This window comes from Taeniopygia guttata, chromosome 4 (genome assembly GCF_048771995.1).
Source record: "Taeniopygia guttata chromosome 4, bTaeGut7.mat, whole genome shotgun sequence".
Taxonomy (NCBI): Eukaryota; Metazoa; Chordata; class Aves; order Passeriformes; family Estrildidae; genus Taeniopygia; species Taeniopygia guttata.
In genome coordinates, this window is record NC_133028.1 from 65895896 (window position 1) to 65913833 (window position 17938).

General features: G+C 43.8%; 2 protein-coding genes across 4 annotated transcripts; one reads left to right on the plus strand and one right to left on the minus strand.

Moving 5' to 3' along the window:
- Positions 1 to 7685: 7685 nt before the first annotated feature.
- On the minus strand, positions 7686 to 13441 carry BBS12 (Bardet-Biedl syndrome 12). Of its 3 annotated transcripts, none has more exons than XM_072928784.1 (2): positions 13063 to 13441; positions 7686 to 11205 (listed from the first exon to the last, which is right to left on the minus strand). In XM_072928784.1, the coding sequence occupies exons 1-2, from the start codon at positions 13092 to 13094 to the stop codon at positions 9078 to 9080; spliced, it is 2160 nt and encodes a 719-aa protein (XP_072784885.1). In that variant the 5' UTR covers positions 13095 to 13441; the 3' UTR covers positions 7686 to 9077. The 3 variants fall into 3 exon arrangements, with proteins under 3 accessions (XP_072784885.1, XP_072784883.1, XP_030126207.4); XM_072928782.1 differs by lacking the exon at positions 13063 to 13441 and adding an exon at positions 12476 to 12726; XM_030270347.4 differs by lacking the exon at positions 13063 to 13441 and adding an exon at positions 12529 to 12720.
- LOC100226754 (uncharacterized) lies at positions 12744 to 17332 on the plus strand. The gene is made up of 5 exons (XM_002188415.5): positions 12744 to 12882; positions 14319 to 14474; positions 15387 to 15515; positions 15615 to 15752; positions 15988 to 17332. Exons 1-5 carry the CDS (start codon positions 12880 to 12882, stop codon positions 16075 to 16077), a joined length of 516 nt encoding a protein of 171 aa, XP_002188451.1. The 5' UTR covers positions 12744 to 12879; the 3' UTR covers positions 16078 to 17332.
- The last annotated feature ends 606 nt before the right edge of the window (positions 17333 to 17938 follow it).

The following is a 17938-nucleotide window of genomic DNA, read 5'->3' on the forward strand; positions in this document are numbered from 1 at the left end:
AGGCTGCAAGGTAACACTGATCTCCAATTATGGTTTGAAATTTCAGCAATATGTAATTAATGCCTTCAGAATTATGTCTGAGCAGGTCACACAGCTCTCACAGGTATCCCTGCTATCAGCTGTAGCCAACCTCTGCTAATCAACTCCTCCAAAAAAACAAAACAAACAACAGCAACAAAGAATGGATTCATTATATTCTCCAACCTGGCTTTTCCACACTCCAGATAACAGTGGGAAGGGGGTCCCAGTCCCAGCTGCTGCTGTCCCCCAGGGAAGCCTCCAGGGTGGCTCTCCCTTCCATGCACTTCATTCCCAGTGACCTTTCTTTGATGGGACTGCAAAGTCCTGATTGATTGCAGCAAATCACAAGCAGCCCTAGTTCTCCTCAGAAGCAAACACTGGGCTCTTGATCCCAAATATTCCGTATTTGAGCATGTTGTGGAGCTTGGCTTTAAGCCCCTCATTTTCCTGCCAATTTCAAATGTGCTTCAAATCTCAGTTAATTTTCTCATCTGTCGCAGTCACTCTCACAGGACTTTGTTAGAAGCAGAATACAGAGGGGATTGTAAGAAAATTAATTGGGGGAATTTCTAGACTTGGCACTTCCAGAAGGATTCAAGAGGCCAAATCAGATGATGAGACCATCATCTTAATATTAATCCCTTCCTTCCACACACATTTTTTACCCCTATGAAGAATTCTCTCTTGCCTAGACTTTAAATACAAAAAGCTACTCATGCAGGGACAGCCTCCACTGCAGAGATGTGCTGTTTGACTGCTTTGTCATTGATGAACAGGAAATTACCAGCTAATAAAAGATGGTGACACAGCAAAACAATCCAAGAATAAATCCTAGACCACTTACGGCTCCTTCCCAATAAGTTAAATTTCAATGAAATTTTCACTGCTGTTCTCATTTGACAACAAAGAGAAAGCCAGGCCATGATCAGCAGTGATTTTAAGGCAAATGAAAAGAAGTAAATAAATGCCACAAGGAATCCTTCTCAGGCTGCTGGCAACAGCACAGCTACAAAATTAGCCTCTGCTGGTGACAGATGGGTGTCACCCAGGTGGAACAGATGACACATTAAACAACAGACAGTCTCTCACTCCATCATATTTGACCCCAAAATGACAAAGCTCATATTTAAGGAACAAATTACCCTGATCTGTTAGGCATATTATTCTAAGTCATCCCATGTGCATTTAGAGACACAGGTACAGAACGGATTGTGTCATGTAAGGGCTTTATCTTCACTGATTTAACCTATAGGCATTATAGAAAGGTAAATCTGCAGCTGAGCTTCCTACACAAAGTAAAACCCTTTTGCCCTGTCTGCAAAGCAGATATTTTCTTGTAAAAATATCAAGAGGAGGGAAGATCATAGTTAATTCCATTCCAAACCAAAATACAAATCTGTACACTGCACTTCAGTTCTTCACAGTCAGATTTGCTGTACAGCACAAATGTCCCTTATCCCAGAGGATAAGGGACATTTTAAACAGAGCTGGATCAGGTCAGGTAGAACTGAATTTGAGCCCTGTGGAATTCCAGAGATGTCGAGCCAGGTAACCCTCAATAGCTAGACATGATTGGTGGTTTTAAAGCTTGAATATTTCAAAGAGAATATTTTCCATCAATATCACAAGAGGGAAACAACCAAGACCAAAATAATGTCTCACAGCTTTTATTTTGTGTATGAATCAACTGGTCTAGAGGAAATACTACCTTCTTTGACTGGAAGTGTGGAAGAGTTCAAGGATACAGTATGTATTTTTAAAGGAAAACCTAATACACATGTTTGGAAAGGAAAAGGACAAGACTTAAGCTGCTGGCAGTATTTGCAGACATCCCTAGACTTTTTGAATAGAGGTATTCTTCTGGGGGCTTTCACCTTGTCTGAAGGTTTTGTACTTGTTCCAGGTCTTGCACTGTTTATTATATTTTAGAAAGTCAAGTTATTCTTTCCTACTGCACTGCAAACTAGAACATTACTCTTGCTAATTTTCGGGACTCAAGAGCAAACAGAGCAGGGGAAGAGGCAGACAGATGAAAGCACAATTCTAAAAAAGCATTTTAAGTTTCCACAAAAAAAAATAAACCACAACCAAAAGAACCTCAACTAGACCAGAGGAGAAGGAAGGATTTTCCTCAAACCTGCAGCAATAAAGTCTGATCATTTTTTGCTTGTAATATTAAAACGATTGCTACAAATCTGCCTGACCCAGCACTGCATCAGCAATACAGGAAATGTGACAAGGGGCAACTTCCAACACTTTTTTGTCAGACCAAGACAAACAGACAGAAACTCGACCCTGGAGATCAATATTAAAGCCATAAATAAAGAGATGGCTTGCAAAGGAAACCACGGCAGATTGTGGGGAATTATTTCTAAAAGATGTTAAAAAGAATTAGTGAAACTCCAACCCCTCACACATATACTGTGATCTCAATTTCCCAGGCATTTGAAAAGACAACATTCCTTCCGTCCTGCCAGCTCGGATGTAGAGGAACTGTTCTGCTCCTCTGAGTTTGCACTGCGTGCTGTAGGGCTACTCAGAGCTCTGCTTGGCACATTAGAACTGCTGTGGTTTAATCTTCACCCTACATTCCAAAAACGAATGTTCATTGGTGTTCACTGTCAAAGTTTACTAATTCTCTCCAAGTGCTACTCTGATATCTATCCCTATGGAGTTCAGACTTGTGATAATTGCGTATGGCCAAGTGAGAAGGCTTTTAGATAAATTCCATCAGGTTCATCAGCTTTGCAAATCAAGGAAATTTCTTTTGAGGTGAAGAAACCATATCTTAGATAACATCAAACATTCATTCATTCCCACAACCATTCTGACTCCTGATCATTAGCCAAGGCCTCCTTGTTATGTACCCTATGAACAGAGTAAAGAGTTTCTTCTCTACAGTTTGCTGTTTTAAGATAAGAAACAGATTGACAAACTTGGATGTGCCCATTTCCAAAGGTGACTGTTCTTCCTAAGTGACATTCTCTGCAGGAGGCATCCCCTAACCTAGGGATGGGATGGGCTTCTAAACCTCATCGAATTCTTCTGTGGATAGCATGGCTCAACCTATCACATCCCTGAAGGAAATGTTCTCCATGGCATCCTTAACCAATGGTTATTGCTACCAGAGCTTACCGGAGGTTCATCTGAGAGAGAGTGGCTTTTAATGAAGGTTGCACTCCTCATCATTTGCAGTCTTCGGTTTTGCATTTCTTGCTACTACAAAACATCCAAAAGCCACCATTTGCCAGTATTTAGAAGAAGGGCAATAATGGTTTTGAAAATTCAGTTTCTCAGGGACCAATCCCCAAAACCATGGAAATTTCACTGATGGTTTTAATGAGAAAGGGATTGGTCCCTGTATTAATTCAGGACACAAGTGTGATTTCCCCTTCCCCTCCAGTCTCCTGAGAATAACATATCTGGAAAATTACATCTTGTCACACACACACATCAGCAAAAGCATCTGGGAATTCCCATTCAAGGTGAGCAAATACAGTTAATTCAAACACAGTTAATTCAAGCAGGATCTCTTGGCACAGACAAAACTCTTTTAAATTGGCTCCTGTATTTTTGGAAGGCCTTTCTTCAGCACTTTAATAATAATAAGCCTATTTAATAATGAGACATGAACAAACAAGAGACATTGGCTTTCCTCCAGCTTCTCCTGGCCTTGAAACTTCTCTCTTCTTCCACAGTTTCACTGGCCTTATGAATGGCTGTGAGAGGAATCTGGGAAGCTGGAGGTCTCCTCAAGCTCTGCTGGGAAACAGTCCCAAGTATCCAGCACTGGAGCCGAGATGTGAGAGCAGTTCCCAAATTAGCCACAGTAACTCCGTATAAAGCAATTCCTGCTCTGACATTTGGCAAATCTCAGTGCTTTTCCTACAGCACTGCTCTTGTGTTTGAGATGTCAATTACATGCCTGAATAATTGCACAGCCAGGGTCACAATCAATTACCATTTCTCAAGTTAACTGCCTGGTACTGCAGATAAACAAAGAGAGATTTGGGCTTCATCTCCAGTAAAGCTCTCTTACTGCCAATGACATCCCAAGTTTCCTTCTGGCAGCCATCAGCAACACTGTCCCCGCTGAACAGCTCCAGAAAGCACCAGAATTTGGGTGGGATGGTTGGGTGGTTATTTAAACAGTGCTCACATAAACTGAGAGATGAAGGGCAGTGAGTGGTACTGAGCAATGGCAGCCCCCTACCTTGAGCAAGGAATATTCAGGGAGCTGGAATAATGTTAAATGAGCAGGGTTTTGCTAGTTAATTAACCTGATCTAATCAACATATTTCTATTGCTGCAGGTGTACCAGTTAATTTTCATCAGTATAGGCAATCAAAGACATTATACTGATATGGAATTACACATGTGGAATTGTGCTCACTTCCCCTAAAGCTGTGACTCACAGGTAGATCTGCAAATGCAGGGAGCAGCAGATGGAACACAGGAATTAATACCCCAAACAAGACACAATTCCTTTCAGTTTACTGGAAGGATCCTTTTTTTACAAGGCTCTTTTGAAAAAAAAAAAAATTACTGATAATAGGGAGCTATTCTAAAAAAGGAGGTATTTTGATGGTTTTCTTTGACATAAACAGGAGGTGAATCAGTTCAGAGTTGTATGACTACACGATAAATTAATGTTGCTGATTGAAAAACTGTTCTACTCCAGAATGTGTGAAGATATGTATATATATAAATAAAGTTTATTTTATACAATTCCTGTGGGGTTATTCTGGCTTTCCAGTCCTAACAAATAAAAAGCTTTTGTTGTTTGATTTTGTTTTGAAGTGTAGCCAGTGAAAGCAATGATGCAAATTACACCTTGGAAATAAATAAGTTCACCAACTGTGTTATTTTTAGTCATCTCTCCAAATTTGCAATGCTGGTTAAATATTTGGTCTCACAACACAGCAGATAAAAGTTGTGAATAGCACTAAACCCCATTCTACTGATTTCAGCTGGAATAAAGCACAGTCAAGGCAAACCTTCCCATTACTTCTAAATCAAAACTGTATGCTATCTTTGCTACTCCTGCAAAAATGAAAAAATAATCCTATTGTTTGGAGTAGCACTTGGTCCCCAAGGAAAGAATTCCTTTTGAACTAAACAGTCTTTTGTTTTGAATCTCTGCTAGGCAGGGAAACCAAATACAGCCCTTAGTTTCTCCCCCTTCTCATGAGCTCTTTCACCATCTGTGCATGATCATGGCCCAGCCTTTCTTGCCAGTCTCTGACAAAGACTCCTCCCAAACACCTCTCACCATGGGAACACATGGCTGCTGGGATCGCCAGCTTCGATTAAATGTGACATGAAGCCACTCCCCAGGCATCATCCAGGGCCTGATGTGGAAGGAGAAACTGGGGAACTATTCTCTCCTTCCATTCTGCATCTGTGCCCCAAACTGCCCTTGTCCCTACAGAGTTTTCAGGGACACAGTGCAACAGAAGCTGAACCCCAGTACTCACAGCAAACCAGCATCCAAATCAGCAGAGGCATGACTGGGGTGCTTTTCAAATGGATATTATGAGCAGAATGAACAGGTAGGAAGCCAAAACAGACAGAGTGGTGTGTTCTTTTTTTCCTCCGTATCAAGCCGTCTCTGGTTTGCTGAGCTGTTCTCCCTCTTCTGTCCCCTGGGCTGGAATCATCCCTGTGGACATTAGTTCTTGGAGCAACATTATCTGTAAAGAAAAAGCCACTTAAGACTGCAGATCTATTCATGCTTACTTAGAAAAGAAAGGACTTGGCCCTGCAGCATTGCGATAAATGGTTAATTAATGCAACGCTGGTGGCAGGTGGCAGAATTAAGTTCGTAATTTTTAGATTTTTCCAAATTATGTCATAAAAACTATGATCTCATTGTGCTGTTGTGGCATTATCTTGAAAGGATTGCTGATCTACAGAGAGAGAGGGATAAAACTGGGTAAAACAAATGGGTCTCTGTAATAGGTCTCTGTTACTCCCAAAGTTGTTCACAGCAGTCCTGGCAATTCAGCTGGTTTCAGAACAGCAAATCCATTCTTGAAGCAGCAGCTCAGCCCCATCTGAGTTTGGCACTTTCATGTAACAGGGAGTTTACACAGGAGTTTTATAGAGATTACACACAAAAAAAGAGACAAAAAAACCCCAAACTTATCAGACATTAAATTCACTTAATACCTGATGTTGGTTCAGCTCCTGTAGATGTCCTGCCTAAGCTGGTTACAGGAAGCCAACCTGCTTTGCATGGAAGGTCAGTTCTTCCCATTCTTCAGAATGATTTTTTGCTGGCAGTGTGACTGATGGGATGACTCAGGCCTGCCAGTCGCTTCATCCTTGTGAGCAGAGCTGAAAATCTCTTGTCACTCCATAACTTTTCTCCTAGATTCAATTGCTCTCTCCAACTCTCTCCTCTAAAGGAAAAGGGAAATGTTCTCCCAGCCTCTCCAAGAGCCCTGCTCTAGGGTATCGAAAGAAGATCAGTGCAAACAAACAGTCTTAACAGTTTTCTCCTCACCCTCCCAGAGTCACTCCTTTGCCTCCCTGGGGAGCACTGTAGGCTCACACAGCTCCTACATTTCCCAGCTCACACCTTCAGCACACCTGGCAGCAGGGAAACTCTCAGGTGCCTCCTGACAGGCACTGATCACTGGTCCACGTCCCCCACAGGGACAGAGTTTGCAGGTGGCTGTGCCCTCCAGGCTGGCTCAGCTTGGGACAAGGGTCTGGTTGCTATGATTAAGGAGACCTCTACTACATTTCAGGAAATCCTCCAGGTGCAGAGGCCTAAAAATTTGTTTTATAAAGAGAAATATGAAATACAATGCCATCAACCCCAAACAGAAGGTGGAGCGAGCTGGGAATGATAATACTGGGATGCAAGGGAGAAACAAGGCACCTGACTGGGACTTGGCTCCGGCAGGGAGCAAGAGGTGCCAGCTCCTGAAATCTCAGCCATTTCCCAATTTCCCAAGCACATCACATGTAAAAGCTTAGCTCTGCCATCACACCATGCTCTACACAAACAGCCTTTGTGTCCAGAGGAGGAGCCTCTGCCTGGCAGGAGCTGAAACCGCCTGTGGCAGATGTTGAAATCGTTTCTGTGCCGAGCGCCATGGCACACAGGCACAGGTTCTCCACTGCACGGTGCAGAGAGCTTTAGGAGACCTGAGGCTGAGGGAGCCACACCGGTACACTGTATTCCAAACTGCAGGAGAGGATGCCTTGAGGAGAGTTCACATGGTAATCTTCTGTGCATATCAAAGACAGAATTTTAAGTAACCCAGGTACCTAGTTTATAAATTGTTCCATTTCATTGGCCTGTAGAAAAGCAGGCATTAATTAATCAAAATGTAACATCTGACAGCTTTTTTGAAACCCTCTTGTCCTGGTTTGGCATCACAACATTTAAATATATCATTATGTGCTTTTCAAAAGCCCGATTGGAAAAATTACATCATTTTGGACTTTCTCAACATTGGTGCGTCAGTTCCCAGTGTCTAAGAGTCCCATAAATAGATATTGGACCACCTCAATACAATTCCTGTCTGCAGATTTTCCATAACACACTTCACTCTATTATTCAAATAAAGTCCAAGTGGATCTTTCCCTGGGAACAGGGGTTATGCAATGCTCAGCACAGGAGGCTCAAGAAAAACAGTGTAAAGCCAAACTTGCAGAGCAGCAGAGTCTATTTATATTTATTTATATGTTGTGTTTCCATTTCATTCTCACTTAACAGCCCCCAGCTCCTTTTGTCTCTTTTGATCTACCAGACTCTTTCTCACATCTTGGTACATCAAGAGTGCGGCCCAGCAGCTACACATTAAATTGCCAACCTTTTAATAATGAAAATAATAATGGCAGGATGATCAAAACTGTAATCTAAGATCTTTATGCTTCTAGGAACTACTGTTCCAAATTAAAATTATAAGCCCCTATAGTATTTTGCCAAAATTCACCAAATTCTGGGATCTGACAGAAGACCAGAATATTTAGTTTCAGGTCAGAGATGTAACATGATAATACAGAGATACTCCCAATAAGTATCTAAACCTTATATGTGGATGAATTTCATTATCTGTGCTACCAGCCATGAGCATTTTAATGACAAAGTTCTTGAATGCAAGGATTCTCTTAAGCATCACCATTTCCATTCATTTTCCATTCTATTTTCACCAGACTGGTGAGACATTTCACTTTCAATGTGACTCAGAATGCCAAGTTCAGAAAAAAATATCTCCATAGTTACACACTTCTCTCTTGCAATGAAGTGCCAGCTCTCCAGTGCCCAGCTTTCAAACTGTCAGTGCTGTAACACAGCAAAAATGCCGTGCCTCAGTCACCAGGAGAGGCTCGTTCCCAGTTGTTAGCCAGCACCAAAAAGTTACACCAACATTTTCCTCTCGGCAAGGATAGATGAAAGACCCCATAGAAATTATCTAAAAATCCAGCTGGCAATGTAAAAGAAAATTTTGTGTAGATATGCATCCAGTCTGTAATACCAAAAGGAATGATTCAGTCTGAATTGGTCAAAATCAGAGAAATTCCAGAGGGTATATATTGGGAAATTGGACATGTATGGACCATATAAATAAGCAAAAATAGATTCTATTCATACAATCTCTCTCAGTATAAAATGTAATACACACATTATTTCAAGTTTAACTCTTATGTTTGCAATGTACAGAAATTAAGAACAAGGTATTAATTAAGAAATAATTACAGTATATTCTTTCATTTAACACAAGTACAGCAATGCAATGTAAGAGATCTCCACCTTTACTCAGAAGACATTAGGGGACATCCATACAGGCAATACCATTAGCTAAAAATGCATGGCCTGGGTTACAGATAAGCCCACAAGTGGTTTTTGTTTGTTATGTAATTCTCATTTCTAGAAATAAGAAATTGCCTTGTGACTGTTTCTCATTCTGACTTCTGTAGTTACATTCTAAAGTCACAATCACATCTCACTGTTTGCTTTATAAAGACATGTAGGTTGCACCTGGGCTTCTCCCATGGACTTACAAATTCGACTCATGGACTTACAAATCCTCAAAATCCTACAAAAACATAAATTCACTTGACACAGGCGAGTTCAGGATCTGATTCCTTCTGGGGCCTGTGATAATTTCGGCATCAGTTTGAAGCACCAGCAGCACCAGGTCCAGAGCTCTCCTCCACGCCTCCGTCTTGGCTACAACGTTATCACAAACCTTTAAATCTGTGACACGGCCAGGGAAGGGTTCAGAGCCACCCCTGAGCACTCCACCTCTCCTAAACTCTTCCAAAATGTAAGCTGAGGGAGAGCCACAGGCCGCTGCTTTCTGGAGATGATGATCCACGGCGGCACCTGCTTCCAGCTCCGAGCTGACCGTCGCCGTGTTACACAGGAGCACGCAGAGGTATCGCTTCCAGCCACTTGCCAGTGCCTGGAGCACAATGGATTTACACCCTGCCAGCCAGGGACTGGGAAGCTCTTTGGCGTTTCCCGGCCGCTCGGGCTGCTCTGCGAGCGCCTGGATGTGACTGAGGCACAAGAGCTCCACTGCACCGCCCCCAGGGAAAACCTTCCCGTCCTTTAGAGCGTGATGGAGTCGATACAGCAATGTCCAGAACTGGTCCTCGAGGAGCTGCGCCTTGGAAGGCAGGGCGGTGGTGAGCACGGCCGTGAGCAGGGGGATGCCTCCCGCGCTGATCCGCGCCGGCAGCAGCTCGCCCAGATCCACCGCGCGCCCATCGCCGCTCTTCCACAGCTCCGCCCAGGCCCGATTCCCGATACAGGAAGTGTTCAGCTGGCTCAGGTACGTCACTGCCTGGGCACCAGTGGCTGAGCCGAAGGCACACAGCACAGTCCGAGCCACACAGCCAATTACCAATATCCTCCTGGCGATGCACCTTTCCATGAAGTTTTTGCACACGTTTCCTTTGACCAAAACCAGGTTTACTTCAAAGCTCATCAGTACATCCGACATTCTGCTCAGCCACGCATCTCCTGCCCCGCCTCCCTGTGGATTGGGATGCTCCAATATGGTCCTTACATTAGGTGGTCTGTTAAAACCTAAGTGTCGGTACTCCTCCGTGAGGTCACCGTCCACCAGCAGAATCCGGAGGGGTTTGTCTGCAAAGTGCTTGATGACTGAGGCTTGCTCTGGTGACACTAATGTGACAAAGCCTGGGGAGACACAGGAATAGCTCTCGGGCAGGCCCAGCACAGAGCACGTCACAATCTCTGCAAGATTAACCTGGGAAGAGCCACTGCACTCTGCTCTCCCCTGCTGATAGGCAGCAATGCTTTGTAGCAGTTTCACGCTGGTCTGGTTTCCATGGCTCAGAGCCACTGCCAAGTGTCCTAAACCACACAGATCTGCTGCTGGTCCTGAAAGGTGTCCCTGGAAATTACCTTGCTGACTGGCAAAAGGGCTTTTCCCTAGAGTGCTGAAGTGCCTGCTGTGGGTTAACTTCTGTGCGATACAGCTGGGTGCAGTAACACCACTTCCAGACAGCGTAGGTGAACTTTTGTCACCCACTGCCTTGACAACAGAAGCCACTGAACCAAAGCCAGCCAAGGGTGAAACCGGGAACTTGTTAAAATTACAATCATGTCCTTGGTGGGAACAAGAATTTATTGGAATTACCTCTTCTGTTGCAGAAATATCTGTCTGAAAACACAGCAAATTCCAAGAATTTTTAAGATCATGACGTCCAACTTGGCCAGCTTTGCTTTCCAAAGCCTTTGGCCTAACTCTGCTAGAACACAGCTCTTTCTTTACATCATGTATTGGTATTTGAAGACACTGGACTCTCCCACAGCAAGAGTTCAACCCCTCAGACATCACAGACACTATTGCTGGAACAGGAATGTTCTGCTGGAGGCACTCCACCACAGCATTGCTCCAGGCTCCAACCAGGAACAACAGGGTACTCATCCCCGTCTTAAACTCCTTGTTCTGAGCCTGAATGGTTTCGTTAAGAAGCTGTCCAACAGCACTTGTCAAATCCAAACTTTCAATCAGCCTAACAGCAGAACAAATCAATGTGCTCTGGTTGGTGATTTCATCCACAATGAATTTATGTGATTTCATTGGCCCCAGGAATGTTCTCCCAGTGGATGCTAAGGTTGAGAGTTGCTGGAGTCCAATGTGTCTCCTGGCATTCACATCCCTGAAAGCCATGGGCAATGGGCAGCATCTGTAAACAGATGACAAATTACTGCCCCATCCTCACAGCACACCAGAGCACAAATCACCAAAAAAATTATTTAACAGTCTACCCCTGGACACGGCTTTCTTCCATATAAAGCTTTCTGCCTGTGGACTTATTATGAGAAATCAATGGGCAGAGTTGCTGAAATGGGGCACTGTTAAAATACCATGGAATTGTTTCTGGCTGGCTGATAGTAAAGAGCTGCTAATTCCCACGGTTTCTCACACTTCCATCAGTACAGGCTGTGTGGAACTACCACCTCCTCCCGCTCTGATGTCTGGAATTTCAGTTATTTGCCTTACTTAGGGCAAAAGTTCATTAGGGCAGAACATAAAATTTACATGCCAAATTTAAGAGCTCTGTGCATATCCTTCTTGGTAACAACAGTCATGCCATGCTGACTTTGACCTACGAGTCTGGAAAAACTTATTTTATTCCAAATTCTGTGTAGTCCAATTAACATGCATGAACACTTCATTAAGCAAAATAAAAGCAATGCCACTTCTTCATAACTTACAAACTGCCGAGACTTTAAAGTTTTGACCAACTATTCATTCTTAACACACCAAAAAGAAATTTTGTTTCCCTCAAAATCTCTTCCACACCATGGTCCCATGGCAGGGTAAGTGGATTAAAATAAAGCTCCCTTTTTGAATAATGAAGCATAAACACCAAGAATTGAGAACCCTGGCTCCTGTAACTCTTATGCTCAGGTTCAAATCACAGAATCACAGAATGGTCTGGGTGGGAAGCGACCTTAAAGATCATCCAGTTTCAACCCCCCTGCCATGGGCAGGGTCTTCCACTATCCCAGGTTGTTCAGAGCCACGTCCCACCTGGCATTGGCCACTTCCAAGGATGGGGCACCCACAGCTTCTCTGGGCAACCTGTTCCAGACCATCACCCCCCTCACAATAAAGATTTTCTTCCTAATATCCAATCTAAATCGCCTGTCTGTCAGTTTGAACCCATCCCCCCTTGTCCCATCATTATATGCCCTTGTAAACAGTCCTGCCCCATCTTTCCTATAGGTTCTCTTCAGGTACTGGAATTTATTCACATCATTTATTCCAGCTCTCTAAAGGCCCCTTTGCCTAGCAATTTCAAATCCAAAAAGCACTTTTTTTTCCCCCCATCCCACACAGCCAAAGTCTATTTGAATATTATCTCGTAGTATTGCTAGGGAGAGGAAGCCCGGTCCACACGGCCGGGGGGGGGGGGGGGGGGGGGGGGGAGCCGCCGGGAGCGGACACACCGGAACTGCATTGGCGGCGCTTCCTGCGGCGCGGGGGGGTGCGGGTGTCTCACCGAGGGGCCGCGCTCCCGGTGCTTCCCGGGACACGGAACCGCCGGGACGCGGAGCCGCCGGGACGCGGAGCCGCCGGGACGCGGAGCCGCCGGGACTCGGAGCCGCCGGGACGCAGCCGCCGCTCCCTCAGGCTCCTGGCGGGCGGCGCCGCTCTCGCGCTGCCCCAGCCGTCCCTCACGGGCACGCCGCGCTGTCATTGGCCAGCGCCGTGAGGGGGGGCGGCTGCCCGCGCTCGTTCCGCCCGCTCATTGGCCGTTGGGGCGGCGCGTGCCGGCTGCGCGCGGCGGTGCGGAGCTGCCCGTGCCGTCCCGTCCCGTCCGGTGCCAGCCCGGAGCGGCGTTCCCGGCCGGATGGTGAGCGCGCCCTCCCCAGCGCGGGCTCCCTTCCCTCCGCCCCCTCCCGCCGACACCGGGCGTGCTGCAAACCCCCTCAGGTTCCACCCCTGTCCAGGCCACAGCACATCCCGGAGAGGCCCCTCACTCCAACGGGAAAAACACGCCCGGAAAAACACCGGGATTCCCAAAATGCGTCACCTGCTCTCGGCGTGCCTGGTTCTTCTTGGCATAGCTCACAGACCTCCGCATCGTTCGGGCCCCCGTAGCCGCCGGCCAGGCCCGGAGGTGGAACCTGAAAGGGATTTGCACAATTCAGATGTGAAATAAACGGAAGGAAAAGGTAGCCAGGAAAAAGGTCTCGTGTGTCTTCTTCCCAGAGCAGCATATAAAGAGGAAAAGTCTGATACGTATGTTAATAGCAGAGGGAAGTCAGGGGTGAGCCAGACAAATGGCTTTGCAGTCCGGTCTGGGAGGGATAAATCACACTGACAAACGAAATTTCATTAACCAATACAAGAAAATGGAATCTTCTGAGTTACAAGAGAGATCCCAGCCCTAAACATGTTAACAATTCAGCAGAGGCAAGACACTGGTCAGTAACTAGGTAACAAATTCCTTGCTTTGTGCTTGTTTTATTTACTTCTATAAAGCCTAGCCACTTGGAGCTGCGGGTGGGAGGGACTGCCTTTCCTTCCACGAGTCTGTGCAGGTTCAAGACTGCAGGACGAAAATCTGTCTTCTGCTGATTTAAAAACAAAACTATACTTTTCACTGCTTTATGGACGGGGGGACACTCTACACTGCACTGGCTTACACCAGAGGCAGGAAAGGTCTGGAAATGTGCTTGATAATGATGCACCAGCTCAGCACAAGCAGATTAGCCGTCCTTACGGGATAGATTGTGTGCTGATCCCACTGCTCCCACTGGATGTTGCTGCCTGGCTCCACATCTACACAATGGACAGGCAGCCTGGTGCTACACAGGTCCCTTTAAACTTTTCTCCCACAGCAGTGGCTGATTTTGAGTCTCATTTGCAGCTAAAACCATAAGCAACAACCCTCTTTAGCTGTGAGGATGCTTATATGCATATTTTTCACATAAACCTGCAGGAAAGGCAACTGGCAGGAGGTGCAGAGGGTCATGGTCACCTCAGTGGAGTGCTCATTTTCAGGCTGCCCACCTGTTTTTTTGGCATTATTCCTTGAATTGATAATCTTTCAGTTTAAAACAGAAAACAGGAAGCCCAAATCCACACTCCCCAGGAACAAAACCTCTTTTTTTTCTTTCTACAATAACCAAAGGAAATTTACATAGAGACTCAATGTCTACCACTTGCAGCAAGGAACGCCTCTCACCTCTACAGTGTTACTGTTGTCATTTATAATTACGTGTATTTTAAATTCTCCCAGGAATGTGCTATTTCTTATCTGTTCTCTCCCTTCACTTTCTGAAGGCATCCAACTACAAAAAACCTGGCTTAGGTACAGCCCAGCGGAAGAAAAGTGGCTTGAAACCTGAACTTACAGAAGAGCAAAAGCAGGAGATCAGAGAAGCTTTTGATTTGTTTGACACTGATGGGTCTGGAAGCATCGACATCAAAGAACTGAAGGTTTTCAAACTTTTTTTCTTTTTCCTCTGAGGTGAAAATATCTTTGATCTTAAAATTGTAGCTGCTTTTTCTGTTGTCCAACCCTATTTTAAAACAGTTTTGGAGTACAAAGAAGAGCAATGGCTTGCTGTCATGACTGGATTTGGGGTGCATTCTGCATGTAATGGACGAAGCAGACAGGCTTCTCTACTATGTTGCTATTTACATCTGACAGCTTTGAATAGCTGAGCATTAGAGAAACTAAACAGTTTCAGGTTTCATGACTAAGGTGCTTGTTCCTGGGAAGTGGACTTTTGTTGTTCTGGGATGAGTATCAAATGAGTGTCAAATATTTTCTTCACCTGAGAACTAAACACAGATTTTGCACACATTCAGGAAAGTTACAACCATATTTGCACATATGTAATTCAAAAATTACCTGGTTTTTAATTTAAAAAAGAACAAAACAGAGATCTGAGTTGTGTTGCAGTAACAAGTCAGGCAGTGTGTGTGCACTTGCACACATACAGTAGTACAAGGGGGAAGATGATTCTCAGTTGTCTCCCTGTGATTTTATGTGTTTGCTTTTTATGTAAGCATGAACACTTTAAATTTAATTATCTCCTTTACCTTGATTTCTCCCATACACTCTGCTCAATTTCTGCATCTGTAACGTGAAAACATGAGTTACCTCTGCCTGATAAAAACTATGGATTTCCACTACCATATATGAAAAACAACATTGTAAGAAAATTAAACCAACACTAATATTGTTCAGCAAGATGAAAGAAGATGGTAGAGGAACCAGGGTGTTTCCATGGCAGTGAGTTGTGACTTAAGAGTTCTGGACAGGGAAATGAAACAGGCTTTAGCTCAGCTCTTACACCAAAATTCTGGTGGCCTAACAGAATTGGTTTTGGTATTTTGGCACAGGTTGCAATGCGTGCCTTAGGCTTTGAGCCAAAGAAGGAAGAGATTAAGAAGATGATAGCAGACATCGACAAAGAAGGGAGTGGCACCATCAACTTTGAGGACTTTTTGGCTATGATGACACAAAAAATGGTAGGAATTCTTAGCAGAAATTCTTGTGGCAGCATAAGGAAGAGGAGCATCTCAGTGTCAGGGGTTTTCTGATTAACATATACTTTACTCTTGGTTTAGAGCGAAAAGGATTCAAAAGAAGAAATCCTGAAAGCTTTCCGATTATTTGATGATGATGGCACAGGAAAAATTTCATTCAAAAACTTGAAAAGGGTTGCCAAGGAGCTGGGAGAAAATTTAACAGATGAAGAACTTCAGGTAAATTCTGATTTGCCAAAGCTTTTCTAACAGGCACAGACTATTCCTGTAGCTCCTAAGGATTGGGTGGGAATTTAGTCCTATACCAAAAGGGCTGAGAGGTCAGAAATACAAAATGCAGTCAAATACATAGTTGTTTTCACATGAAGTGCCTATGATTTATTGTTGTTTTAATGAGTGGAAAATCTTGTGTTTAGAGTCCAGTGCCTGATCAAATGTACACTGTGTTTTGTAGGAAATGATTGATGAAGCTGATCGAGATGGAGATGGAGAAGTAAGCGAGCAAGAATTTTTGAGAATTATGAAGAAAACTAGCTTATACTAATATTTGTTGCCTTGCTATACAGCTGGTCCAAAAGATAACCTGGAAAAGGTTTAAAAACTGGGCTTGTGCCTCCTGCATTTTCTGCTATGTGAATGAAGTCTGAAAGGGCAGATTTTATTGGTTTATTTCTCTTTTTCAACAAAGATAATTGGGGAAGGAGGGCTGCAGTACCCAAGACTGCCAAAATGAGATACTACAGAAGTCAGGGAAGGTACTGCAAGGCGGGGTTCCTTCCCCTCTACCATAACAACTTCCCTGATTGCCATTTTGGATAAAAACCACTGTGTTTTACTATTTAACTAAAAGATACTTCACTTCAGATGTGAAGATGCCCACTGCTGCTGGGAAAGGCTACTTTGCCTTCCCTAAGGCTACTGATTGAAGGGACAAGCACAGTATTTTTTATTCCTTTCAAGATTTTTTAGGTTATCTTTTGGTATTTTTCTCCTGTTGTTTATATCCATGAAAGACTCTAAAATTAAGTGTATATTTGTCTGTATTTCTCTATGAAACACTGTTTTCCTATGGCAAGTTGTTTTTGGATTTAATGGAAAGAAAATGTAGATTTGGTTCTTCCTTTGGAGCTTTATGCCGTCCATAGATGTTCTTGTGTTTATCTGATCACCTGAGACCAAAATGAAACTTGAATGTAACCTGCTTGGGTGACCAAAGTTTATTGTTTATAACCAGGCAACACCTTGTGCCATTGTTCTTACTCCCCAGACACCACAGAGCTGCTGTTATTCCAGGATTTCAGGTACCTAAAAAGTTCAGTTCCATGATGCACTAGAGTAAATTTTGTCTTGTTGACGTTACACTGCAGAGAGGATTTGCATCTGAAGTGAAAAAGGAGCTCACCATGGACATCTGTGGAGCACTGAATATATTTAAATTCATGCAGTCCAAATCCATTTCGCATATCACAGGTTTTGGGGTGGGTTTTTTTTAGGAGTACCTTCATTTCTTCAGTATTTCTTTCATATACTGTCAATTGGAGGACTTACTGGAGAGCCACATTTCCTTCTGAAATTTAGAGCAGTGACACACAGCCTGCTATCTGATTATGTTGTTCTGCAGGAGGGTTTATCCTTTATAGACAATCAGCTTCAAAACTTTCAAATCCTGTAAAGCTCCAGAGGCCTGAGAAGTCCCCTGTTAACGTGGTGGCTGTAGATGTAATCTGTTGTACTGCAAGTGTTTTAAAATGTCTTACCTTTGTATAAGTGTGAAATAAAACTGTTTTGCAAGTTAAGAAGTTTTTGTGCTTATTCTCTTTTTTCCTTAATTATTTTAATGTCTTAAATGGCTCATTTTCACTTTCATTTATCTCTTCTTTCTAAGAGAGGAATTCTTAGTTGCAGTAGTTTGTCACATAATTCCTCTTCCACTCTGCTGATTAAAAGTTTCTAGTACTAACCACATATATTCAGAAAGGGAAATTTGAAGTTCGAGTTGATTATGGGGAATCCCAGAGCCTATTAGAGTGACTGTACTTTTTTTTATGCCGCCACAGGAAGAGATTGATGACTGTGGTTTACCTATGATGCATGTCACTTCTCTCTTCCTGTTCTAATCCCATTATCTGCCCTGAAGGTAGGAAAAAGCCACACAATCATCCCTGCCATGTGTACTACAATGATGAAATGTTATTTCTGGCTTGCCCATTAATCTCTGAAGTCTGGAATGTCAAGCACTGTCTGAATGAGCACAAAACTTGCAAGTGTTAACAAGTGTCTCATGGTTCTTTATTTTGCAGGATAGTGAGGGAAATCATCCCCTCTTCAGCCTGGCAGCTGGCTGTGAACCCCATCCTTTGCATCCCTCCTCTCCTTAAGCTGACACTGAGGGTGGATCCTTACCT